This window comes from Trichomycterus rosablanca, chromosome 11 (assembly GCF_030014385.1).
Source record: "Trichomycterus rosablanca isolate fTriRos1 chromosome 11, fTriRos1.hap1, whole genome shotgun sequence".
NCBI classification, from domain to species: Eukaryota; Metazoa; Chordata; class Actinopteri; order Siluriformes; family Trichomycteridae; genus Trichomycterus; species Trichomycterus rosablanca.
Genome location: NC_085998.1, coordinates 33,414,714 through 33,427,699, shown reverse-complemented (window position 1 = coordinate 33,427,699; position 12,986 = coordinate 33,414,714). Strand labels below are relative to the sequence as shown.

The following is a 12,986-nucleotide window of genomic DNA, read 5'->3' as shown; positions in this document are numbered from 1 at the left end:
CTTCACTTAATACACTTAATAAGCATTGGGCAAAATGCCAGGCCAGAACAGATCTTACACAGTCATCAGTTCATTTACTGTGTAAAAGTGACTGATAATGTCACTGTAGTCGATGTCTTTCTATTACAGAGCACACAGAGAACCTCTATATAATGAAGTCCGTGCCCAATTCAACCCGGCAGCCTGGTACAGCGCATGTAGTCTGGTTATGTATGACGCAACATTCAGAAAAACAGTAAATGAGAGTAAGTGACTCAACTCGTAGAAATGAAGTGAACATAAACACACTGCAAAACACCAAAGGCTACAAAAACAGGCACCATTTCAATTCAGAGGAGTGCACTAATTTTACATGGTGTTCCTAATAGCTGCTTTAAATGACAGCAACGTGAAACTGAAACTAAAAGAATACTAGTCAGTCATTCATTCAGACTAAGGGGTGGTTTAAAGCCAATCAAACATTGGTGTTTATTTGCGAGGTGGGAAAACGGGGTCCAAGGGCAATGAACAAAAACAGGTCCTCAGAACCCATGATGCTGTATGGCAGGATTTTTCAACCTTTATTTTACGCGACCCAGGCAACACAAGCAATGCATCTTACTTTCTCTGTGGTTTACAAGATGTAACATAAAGCCTCCACAAGGGGGCGGTCGCATACAAGTTTATTATTTTATTATTTATTATTTTATATATATTATTTTATTATATATTATTATTGAATTATTATTATTTTTCTCTGTGACCCTTTTTTTCGGCAAGGATTGACAAGCCATCCAACCAAATGAGCTATTGTGTTGGTAGGTAGAAGTAAGTGAATGGCAAGATAAAAAAAAATTAAGACACTCATTCTCATTAATGGAATTTTAGCCACTACTTTAGCCACTATATACCTATAAAACATGTACATAGCTATGCAATCTAAATAGACTTTCTCAAATATTAGAACGATAAATCATACCAAAAAAGTTCAAACCATTTAAAAGGTGAAAATATTAAAGCATAAATAAATAAAAATTGTACAGATATACACTACATGGTCAGAAGTATGTGGACCCCCCTGCTAATTATTCAGTTCAAGTGTTTCAGCCACACGCCTGGCTAACTGGTGTATTAAATCATTGTAAAAATGTTTTTTATGCTTTGAATTCTGTCGCACCAGTTTGAGGAAGGCCCTTTCCTGTTCCAGGCTTGACTCTGTCTCTGTGCACAAAGACAGGTTAATAAACACATGGTTTAACGTGTTTGGTGTAATGAAACTTTGGTGACTTGCATAAAGCCCATCAATGCTACTGAACACCCTAGGAAAAAATCTGAACATTTGTTCAGAATTGAATTAATAGTCCTGAATTAATAGTCCAAGGCTCGATGAGATGACAGGATCAATCTTATTGACTTTCAGTAAAATTGCTTTTCATTTCCACCTCTTCATTAAGGTGTAGGAAGAAGACGTATTTGTATCCCACCACAAGATGAGCCCTGAAAACTAACACCTTGAGGACCGCACCCCCACTCCGCTTGTGTAGCACTCCTCTTTATTTGATTTACACTTAAGCCAAACATTTTTGTCGAGCATCATTGCCTGACCTCACAGATGCTCTTACCTCATGGGCACAAATTCCTACAGAAACACGTCAAAATGTTGTGGCAAGCCTGCCCAGAACAGAGTAGGATGTCACATGCCGAAAGTCGGGGCTAACACTATGCTTATGGTTTTGGAATGGGATATCCAACTATCTCATGGTGATGTGTCCACATACGTGTGTTTCTAAATATGTTTAGAACTTACAATGGATGTGACCATAAAAAATTTATAAATGATAAATGAAGTACCTTTCATTAAAAATAAGCGTTTGCAAGCTTGACTTAAACAATGAATTTGATCAAATGTACAACCAGAGACCAGAACATCTTCAACATTCCGAGACTAATCTATGCCTAGTGATTGTGCCATCCTACCATATAACATAATTCTGGCAATGAGATTTTTCTGTAGCAAGTATTAAACGTATTCATATTAGGTCTGTTTTTATTCATTCTCTTTCAATTACTCATCTAAGATTAAATAAAGGAGCTTCCAAAAAGAACACAACCAGCTGTGATGTCCACATTCCTCTGCAGGTAGAGAAAACAGCAGTGAGAAACTGAAACCGGTCCTGAATTAATAGTCCAAGGCTCGATGAGATGACAGGATCAATCTTATTGACTTTCAGTAAAATTGCATTTCATTTCCACCTCTTCATTAAGGTGTAGGAAGAAGACGTATTTGTATCCCACCACAAGATGAGCCCTGAAAACTAACACCTTGAGGACCGCACCCCCACTCCGCTTGTGTAGCGCTCCTCTTTATTTGATTTACACTTAAGTAATATTATGAAAGAAGACCTATCTGAGGGAACATTGCTTCTCTGTTAGTGCTTGCACTTATCAAGCAGGTTAACCAAGAAGAATTTTATTTCTCATTTAGCTTGCTGTATCCGGTTGGCTGGAGTGAAAGTAATCATGTTTTAATTTACTTCTACTCCCTCAGGTGTTTTGGTGTACATGGTGAATTTAAAGAAATAAACAGGGAGAAATAAAATTGCTTCATGCACTGTGGATGTGCAGGTGGCACGTCGGTAGCGCTAGCTGCCGTTAGATATAAATGATGCTTACAGACTCAGGAGTCATACAAGGACATGGCAAAAAAAGAGAAGGATAATAGCCACTTCATTAAAAGACCTGTATTAATGCTGATTTGTGTCATTATTCAATCAGCCAGTTATGTGGCAGCAGAAAAAGGCAGTCATACAGACACAACTCTTCAGAGATTCAGATGTTTACTTTAGGTTTACACCAGGGATGTCCAAACTACAGCGCGTGGGCCATTTGAATGGCTTGTGGGGTACTTTAGCAATAAAATGGAAGCAATAAAAGGCTCCCCATATTCTTTCTCCCAACTCAAAACATTAAAGTTTTTGGATAAACATGGTGGCTCCACAGAATCAAAAACAAGACAGCGAATGCAGATAAATGAATATTTTTTCACTGAGGTGTAGGTAATATTTTACTGGCACACACTGGTCTACCTTTAAGCCAATCAAGCACATATGAATGCCACAGATATTTAGATACTGTTCAGTTATTGTTTCTGACCATGTAAGTAGTCAAAATTTAAACATTTAATAATAGGTAAATAGGTTTCCCAAAATGACACAGTGTCATATATACATATACTGTACACATGTACAGTACAATGAAATTCTTTCTTCGCATATCTCAGCTTGTTTGGAAGCTGGGGTCAGAGCGCAGGGTCAGCCATCGTACAGCACCCCTGGAGCAGACAGGGTTAAGGGCCTTGCTCAAGGACCAAACAGTGGCTGCATAGCAGAGCCTGGATTTGAACCGCCAATCCTCCGGTTGATAGCCCACTAGGTAGCCACTAGGCTACCACTGTCCCTAAGTATCATGTCAGAAGTGGGATGTCACATATATGAGTAAGTGTATTTACTAATGTATTATTTAAAATGTTTTCATCGATTTGTTTATTACATTTTCTTTATACCAAAATGTTCAAGTGTCTTACAAAATAACTGTTTTTAAATACAGTATATGAGCTTGTTTTTATTTTATTGTATATATGGTGGGTTTCAGCGGTTAAGATACTAGACTAGTAATCATAAGGTTGCTGGTTCAAGCCTCACCACCACCACTGTTAGGCCCCTGAGCATGGTCCTTAACCCTAAATTACTCAAACTCTATTCAGTCATAACTGTACGTTGCTTTGGATAAAAGTATCTGCTGAAAATGTAAATGTAAATTAATGATGCCACACAATTCCAACACCCCTGGTTTAATCCTCGCCTGCATTCAATTATTGTATTTGTTATTTGTATTTGTATTGTATTTACATGTCTGCACTGGTTTTCTGTGGAAACTCCTTCCACCTATAACTAATATGCAGTTAGGTGGATTGGCTGCTTGTTTGTCCTCATGTGAGTAAGTGAACTGATAAGTAAGTGATAGAACTCTATGTTTCCCATTCCTGCATCCTGCATCTGTGTAGAGTGTATTTGATGAGTTTTTCAGTATTCCTGTCTCTGCATGGCATTCCTCCAGCACTCCGGTTTCCCTTAACATTCCAAAACATAACAGTAGGTAGATTGGCAGCAAATGTGTGAGTAGATGAGTATTTCCTTCTCCAATATTCAGTTGTGTTTTCCAAGTACAAATGAATCTGTGACCCAGAATAGCCGGTCCAGCCATGGTATCCGCCCCCTAACCACCTCCATCTGCATAATTACAGAGCAAATCTGGCCCAGGGAGGAGAAAAGAGCAACACATTTACATAAATCTGCATGCATCATCTGCACAATTAACCACTTGTGACACCAGCAATATGTCCACTGCAACACTGAAACAAATCCAGACCTAATGATAAGTTTCACCAGGTTAGAACACTCCCATAGTGGAAATAAAGCACGTTGTGTCCTTTAATACATCACTTATAATACTGTTAATACAAAGTCATGTGCTTATAATGATGTACTAAGCCAACACACTGAATTTAACATTCAATATGGTCACACGTTTATGAACACCTGACCATCAGCTTGCTGGAAATCTCATCCCATGACGTGTAGCACTGCTTTCTGTATGAATCATTCTGCAGCAACAATATCTTTTAAAGTCACGTCTTTTAAAGTCAGCATTCTTCAAAGAACTGTTTAATTATTAAAATTAAAAAGAAAAAAAATTACATCCCACCTAAAAATCAATAACTGTCATGAGTACAAACACCCACATACAAAGAAAATCACGCATATTAAAACAATCTCTTTTTTTTGGCTCACTAAAGCTATTCCCTTCCACTTGATTGCGCAACCTGTTGATATGGCTGTGAATTTCTGAAGAGAAGAAAGAAATGTTGGCAGCAGAGCTAAACTCCCACTGGGGACCCAGTTCTGTGCCAGCAAGACATTACCACTGAATCCCAGAGGAGTTTGAAATGTGCTTGTAGAAATTACAGTGAATCTCGAGAGGAGCTACAGACCAGTGACTTGTGACAGTTCTGATATGAAGACAGCTTCAGCAGGAGGAGAGGCTGGTGTGAACAGCTGAACACAAACCTGTGTGTGCTAACCACTTAAATCATTATTTTATGGTTACAAATAGTTACTTCAGTGCAGAACGTGGTACTATTTCCTATAAGTAAATCATTTTAGTTAGACTAGGATCACATTTATTTGACTGGTGGATGAATGGATAAAGTGTTTGCTAAATGCCATAAATGTAAATGTACTGAAACCACCATCTGTAGCAAAAACCCTTAAAAAGCTTCATTTAAAAAGTGATGAACATAACAGCCAATGGGAATGTACTTTTTGTGTTTTTAAAGAAATTTTTTTTCCTTATTTTTTTTTGCATTTTTCCCAACTTTCCTCCCAATCTAGTCGTATTCAGTTACCCGATTGCATGTACCGAAAGCCACACTGATCAACGCATTCTTCCTTGCCTCTGTGCAGGCGCCATCAATCAGCCAGCAGAGGTCGTAATTGCCTCAGTTATGAGGAGCCCCTGTCCAGCTCTCACCCTGTATGAACAACAGCCAATCGTTGTTGCCCAGCCGTATGGCAGAGCTGAGAATACTTTTTTGATTCATACATTGTATTTATGCGCCAATATACTAGTATATTAATAACTATAATTAAAAAAAAAAAAAAAAAAAAAAAAAAAATATATATATATATATATATATATATATATATATATATATATAAATTATTATTATTATTATTATTACTATTATCATTATCAATATTATTATTACTTTAATTATCATTATCAGTATTATAATACTAATAATTATATTATAATAATTATTATTATTACTATCATCATCATTAGTAGTAGTAGTAGTAGTAGTAGTAATAGTAGTAAATATAAAAAAAGACACCAGAGATGAAATTTCAAATAAATCGTATCAAATCTCAGCTCTGCCATCCGGCTGGGCTGGGCGGCTATATATTTATGGCTATACGTTTGGCTATTGTAAATCCAGGAAGGGAGCTGAATAGGAACCTCATAAGTGATGCAATTGCGACCTCTGCTGGCTAATTGATGGCGTCTGCACGGAGTAGGGGAATAATGCGATCAGGGTGTGGCTCTCCGTGCGCAAGGCTGATCCGCATATGAACTCGCGGGGCGTGTGTCAGTTTGATCTCATCAATTGGGGCGGGGGTCAGCACCAGTACAGAGGAAGCATAACGCAATTGGGTTAAAATTGGACGTGCTAAAATCGGGAGAAAAAAGGGAGAAAATGCTTAAAAAAAGAAATATTTGACATTGCATCAGTACTTTCCAACAGATGTTCAGGGAAGCTGCTTGACTCTGGCTGTAAAACATTTATCTCATTTAACCTGTAGTGCTATAAAAGACAATGTCTTCTGTTCCATGGGGTGCACATTAAAGACTGAAGAGTGAACACTTTTAGATTTTAGAGATTTGTAGATGGGTATAGCATGTATTTATGGAAATGGTAATAAGTCAATAATAGCAAATATTTACTAAGAGCAAAAAAGTACAGTAAGAGGCACTGGTGGTGTAACATTTCAGGGCCAGTGTAATTCTGTAATGCTTTTAAATGCTGTAGCAGGGCAGTGACACTAGGCAATGATACACCAAGTTGCCACTATTCGGTTCCTAAGCAAAGCCCTATGTATATAACGATGTCATTATAGATAGGCTCGTACTAAATTCACAGGAAAATGTGCTTCATTTCAGAAACCTCGTTTTTTTTTAAATCACAGATCTCATGGATTTTTACAGAAAAGTGACACATTTCACGGCAGTTATTAAATTACACTCATAAATTAAATAATAGAATAAATGGAAGTAGTGCTGGACAATAATTCGATATCGATATATATCACGATAGAAAATGTTTCAATAACGGTGATATGATTTTTAAACAAATTCGAACTATATATATTACGTCAGTGCGTGATGACGTACGCCACAGACACGAAGCCAGTGCTCAGCGTTACCGCTCTGATTACACTCCGCTACCTACAACACCACGGTGGATTAGCGGCAAAATGAGTTCAACAGCTGTGAGTGAACGAGCATCCACAGTCGGGGCGGAGCGAACCCCACAACCCCCGCCCCCCCACCACCGCTTTGCCGGTGTTACTTTTTTGCGGAAGCATTTTTGCACGCAGGTGTTCCCACAGGGATGCAATCATACCTGTCAAGTCTCCCGTTTTGGCCGGGAAACTACCGTATTTTACCCCTCTTTCCCGCCGTCCTCCCGTATTAGTATTTTCCCGTCAATTTCCCGTATTATATTATATTTTTAAAAAACATTCCCTTATTTTTTAATCCAAAACTTGACAGGTATGGACGCAATTCAACAGCGCACCTCAAGCAAGTAGTTCTCCACCAAAACAGTGCAGTAATACACTCAACATAAATGTCAACCACCAACACTATTATAGAAAAAGTACTACTACTGAGTACTAATACTACTTTTACTATTACTACTTATTAGTTGTGGCGCGCTACGAGTAAAGGCGCCAACGGGTTCCACTGTTGCCAGATTGAGTGGTTTTCCTCCAAATTGGGCGTTTTTTTGTTTTTTTTTAAAAAACAATTTAATAGCATTTAAATGAAAAAAGAAAAGAGAATATTCAGTTTTAAGAAGCTCCAGCATTGTACAAGGCTATTAAAAGTAAAGTAAATTTTCAATGCTGATTTGGCTTAATAGTGCTGGTCAGTCTGTATCATATTCTTGAAAGAAAATTAAAATTTGTTTTCCATGCATTCACACAAGCATGTTCTGGGGTTCAGATGAGTCTCACCAGTACACACAAGTTTGCAGTCAAATGATAAAGTATTGCAAAGGAATATCTTTGAAATTCTCCCTCGTAATGTTAAGGTTATAGGCTATATTTTAGTTTTTCACTTGTCAGGGAAAATGAGAAAAAAAATAAAAAGCTTATTATTCTAGGCTTGATGTAATTCTACATGGCACTCACTGCCTGTATAGGTAAACAAGTGAGTGACCAGAACACTACTAGATCAACAGCCACTAGCCACATACAAAAAATAAGGTATCAGACAGTTTCTGTGCCACCCCTGTGTGAGCAATGGTCTCAGTCTGGCCACCCCTATGAAAATTGTCTGGCTCCGCCACTGTCTACAGTTGAAAAAGAAGCAGATGAAATAGCTGATAAGAGAGGAAGGACTATTTCAGTGGTGTATTCAGCTTGTATTTCTTGCCAGAAACCATAAAAGAGGTTTGCAGGTACCGCCATCCAATTTTGGTGTTTTTGGCAGTTTTTCTGACATTTGTATTATTCATATCGATATCGGAATTATATCGTATCGACCGAAATTAGGAGTTATATCGTGATATAAATTTTAGCCATATCGTCCAGCCCTAAATGGAAGCTACAATACACAGCACAGTCTTCCCTAATAGTTGAATGTAACCCTAGAACATTCCCCAATGGTGCGAGGTTTTATGTTCTGCCTTAAATACAAAAATACTCATTCATGTTTTAACACCCCCTACCGTGCATCCACAGAATTAGTTGGGAGTTTTCCAAACTGAGTTACCCGAGTGTTTTAAGCTGCTTTGGACATTTTGACTAACTAAATTGCTGTAGGATTGCAACATAGTGCAAATTAACCAGTAAACGTTAAAGAGCCACTTGAACTTGCAAATGAAAATCATTAAATCGCTAAACATGAACCTTAAATGTTGAATTTCACAGCAAATTGCATATTACACGGAAAAAGGCTCATTTCACGGTCCGTGATGCGATTTTCACGGACGTGAATTAGATAGTGTCTTATTTGTAGTTCAGTTAAGTCTGGTTGTTCAGATTTGGGTTACAGGGCGCTCAGGTGGCAAAGCGTGATAAGTCGCTAGCACACCAGCGCAGAGATTCAAAACTCCCAGGTTCGACTCTCGGCTTTGCTACCGGTCAGTTGGGCGCCCTCTAGCAGACAAAATTGGCCTCCAGTCTGCTAGGGTGGAAAATAACCGGATTTAACAGAGGGGTGGGGCTGTGTAAGGATCCTGGTTGCCCAGGGCACCTGCACAGCAGTGGAGGAGCACAGAGGTCGGGGCGTGGCGTGGCTCTCCGTGCGCCAAGTCGACCTCACGTGCAAATCCACTAAGGTGTGGGTGTGTCAGAGGGGATCAGTATACACATCAGAGGGAGTGTGCGTCAGTCAAGTCACCCCCTCCTTGGGCACCACTAGGGGTCGCCAGCAGCAGATTGACTATGCCAAACTGGAAAAAAAGGGGGGTAAAATGCAAAATAAAAAAAAAGGTTTGGGTAACATTGCCACTGATTGGTTTGAATGTTATTTGACAGACATTGACAGCATCAAATTGAGTAAGTTTTAATGTTTATACTATAATAATAAGACAACTTTAAGTCATTAAAGAGGAAAAACGATCAGATTTGGCCCACAGTCATTTACAGGGTACACATAGCATTAGGCTCCCACAAGCAGAACGTATGGAGCGGGCACAATCTTCCCATGCCAACCAGCCTGAGTTGTTTGATTCCCAAAGGACTTTGATGAGAGCAAGAAATTTCTCTGAGCAGATGCTGCATTAGAGACGCCACGTAAGCTTTTCCAAACATCTGACGAATCAAAGGGAATAATTCAAGCAAGAGAATATCTTGTGGGTTTTTTTTTAACATCAGTGTGTTTAATTTCCTTTTTAACAATGTCTGGGAGAGATGAATGATGAGATTCAGACCGAGACCCTGGAGAAATACTCTCCTACATGCTGAAGTAAATTAAAAATTGTAGTAGATCCATGCATGGACACAGATTTTAATCTCTGGGTTTTACTCTCTTAGGTTCAGCTGAAATACGTGCCCTACCTTGCAGGAGAGGTTGATTTTTCGAAAAGCCTCCATCGTACTTCACGAGGTACTCCTTCACCTGAAACCCAGGTGAGCATGCTGCCTCCTCAGCCTCCTCCTGAGCTACAGTGCACACAATCTGAGGAAAGAAAGAAAAAAGAGAAAGCAATGTATGAGAGTAAGAAGCTTGTGCACACGTTTCCACTCATCAGCTGCTAGGCTGCTAGTGATTACTGTGTACTCACAGCAATTAGCACTAAAATAATTTATGCTAGAAATCAATGCTGTAATTTATCTCTTTAGCTTCATGTCAAACTGGAGACGAATCATATACACAGGGGGTTTCTTAACGAGTGATTCTTCTGCTAAATTAAGTGCATGGTCTACACATTTCTCCACAAAGAGCCCCTTAGGTTTAACAGATAGCACGTCATTACAGCTGTCCTGACTGCAATAAGTCAGGAAATGTACACACAACTACACTATAAAGACTTCAACTATTTATAACAGAACAGAATTAAATGCCTTTTTTCACGTATCCCAGCTTGTTTGGAAGCTGGGGTCAGAGCATAAGGGCAGCCATTGTACTGCACCCCTGGAGCCAAGAGGGTTATAAGCCTTGCTCAAAAACCCAACAGTGGCTGCATGGCAGAGCCAGGATTCAAACCCATAATCTTCTGATTGATAGCCAAAAGCTCTAACCACTAGGCTACATTTACATCTGAATAGCCATAGTTTCTTATTCAAAAATACACCATATGGAAAAAAGTATTGGGAAACCCGGGATAATCTGCTAGCACACCAGCGCTGGGATTCTGAACTTCCGAGTTTAAACCTCAGCTCTGCTACCGGTCGGCTATACCCTCTAGCTGGCATAATAGGCAGTGCCTGTAGCAGACATAAGTTGGCCATTAAAGTCTGTCAGGTGGGAAAAAGACCGGACTGGTCTTCAAACACTGTGCAAGGACCCTGGTTAGTAGCTCGAGGCGCCTGTACAGAAAGTGGAAGAGCACAAAGATCAGTGCATTACTCTACACGTCCAAGACTGGTCTCACACATGAATTCACCGAATGTGTGGGCAAATAAGAAGGACTCGATGGACTCCGCACGTGTCAGAGGGAGACGACCCGACCAGGGTCTCCAGCAGCAAAAGATGAATTGACTATGCTAAATTGGGAGAAAAGGGGGAAAAATGCATAAACAAAAAATTTGGGAAGGCATGTGTTTCAACTCCAGCAACTGTTAACAAGCGTGATAAATCAACTATATAAAGGCAGTTATAGGCTCCCAACTCCCTGTGCACAAGTTAAAGTTTATAAATACATGAAGAAAAACTTAGTTTAAAGAAACTCTGGAGCTCAGAGCTTTAACTGAGTTCAACTCAGAGCATTAAATGTTTTTTTGACAAAATGGACACGAATTCCCACAGACATACTTCAAAGTCTCGTTAGAAGCCCTCAGATTTTTTTTTTTATTATTATTTTCTTTAACATGACACATGGCTGCATGATCAGAGAATGTGGGTGCTAGACTGGTCTGTCTGCAGTCCAGATCTGTCTCCAACTAAAAAAATGTGCTACATTATGAGGAGCAAACTACAACATAGAGCCAAGTGTGGTTGCACAGCTAAATACAAGAAATAAACCTAAACAGCTTAGGGAAGGCCCTTTCCTGTAGCAGTATGACTGTGCCCATGTGCACAAAGCAAGCTCTATATAGGCATAAAGAAAAGCTTGGTTTAAAAAAACTCTGAACAGCTTTTGAATGAACTACAGCATCAACTGAGTTGAATTGAGAGCAGTAAATGAATGAATGAACACAAATTCCCACAGACATACTTCATAGTCTTGTTAGAAGCCTTCTCAGAAGATCACATTGAGGTCTCTGTGGGAAGTCCAACAATCTCATGGTCAGGTGTCCAAATACTTTCGGGCATATGCCAGGTTTTTGTGATGTAAAAAATGAGTGAATTCTTTTTCATGATTCAGACTGACCTTCACTGGGTCACTAAAAACAAAAACAATAAATAACGGTGGGATGCCTTGGGATGGAAATAGGTTTCTACACAAAGCAAGGATCAATTATAGCAATTTGTGCTGATCTTTACCTTAGCAAAGTGCCCTTCCTCTATTAAAAGCTGGAGGTAATCATTCAGCATTTAAAAGCCAGCAGGGATCACCACAATGGGCTTTGAGGTTCATGTCAGAAGGATAAAGCTCAGAGGTTGAAGTTGTCACTGGGCTTGTGACAACCCTACAGGGATGCCACGCGGACCTGTCTGTCTTACTGTCACTCTCTCTTTAGCTACTGGTATCATTATTAGTTCTTCCCAAGCATTTCTGTTCTCTATCAATCACTGTTTCAGCCACAAGGAGGCACAGATTTGCTCTGACAATGATACAAACACAAGTGAATGTAAGACTCTGTCATACTACTGATACACTTTGTCATACTGCTGCTCTTTTCTGTGGCTGGACAAAAATAAATAAATAACAAAAAATGCACTAAAAACATCACAGGTCTGTGAATAATTTTTGAATCATCCTTATAGTTCTTATATTTATTTGCCATTTTATCAGATATGAAAAAATTTATGACAGCATGACAGTATGGGTGTGTCTTAGTGTCCATGGAAGAGGTCAACTGCATGTCTGTTTTTAAAGCAAAATATGCTGCCTTTGTTTTTTATTTTATTTAATTTTTATGATTTTCTTTAACATGACACATGGCTGCATAATCAGAGAATGTGGGTGCTAGACTGGTCTGTCTGCAGTCCAGATCTGTCTCCAACTGAAAAAGTGTGATACATTATGAGGAGCAAACTACAACAAAGAGGCAAAGGTGGTTGCACAGCTAAATACAAGAAACGGAAAATTTATATATTTTTTTAAATGACCATTTGTTTCTTAAATAATAATAATAATGACGATAATAAAAAAAGAAATAACAATAATGATAAACAATGATAATAATAATAACAATAATAAAAATAACAATAATAAAAATTATAATAATAATAATAACAATAATAATAACGATAATAATAATAATAATGATAATAAAAACAACACTAATAATAATAATAATACTAACGATAATAGTAATAATAATAATAATAAT

At 38.6% G+C, this 12,986-nt stretch overlaps 1 protein-coding gene across 1 annotated transcript in view; it reads right to left on the bottom strand.

Moving 5' to 3' along the window:
- Positions 1-12,986, bottom strand: part of cdh13 (cadherin 13, H-cadherin (heart)) — a 399,576-nt gene that overhangs the window by 279,682 nt on the left and 106,908 nt on the right. The window contains 1 exon segment of the mRNA XM_063004232.1: positions 9,885-10,005. Coding sequence (XP_062860302.1) covers positions 9,885-10,005 — 121 coding nt within the window.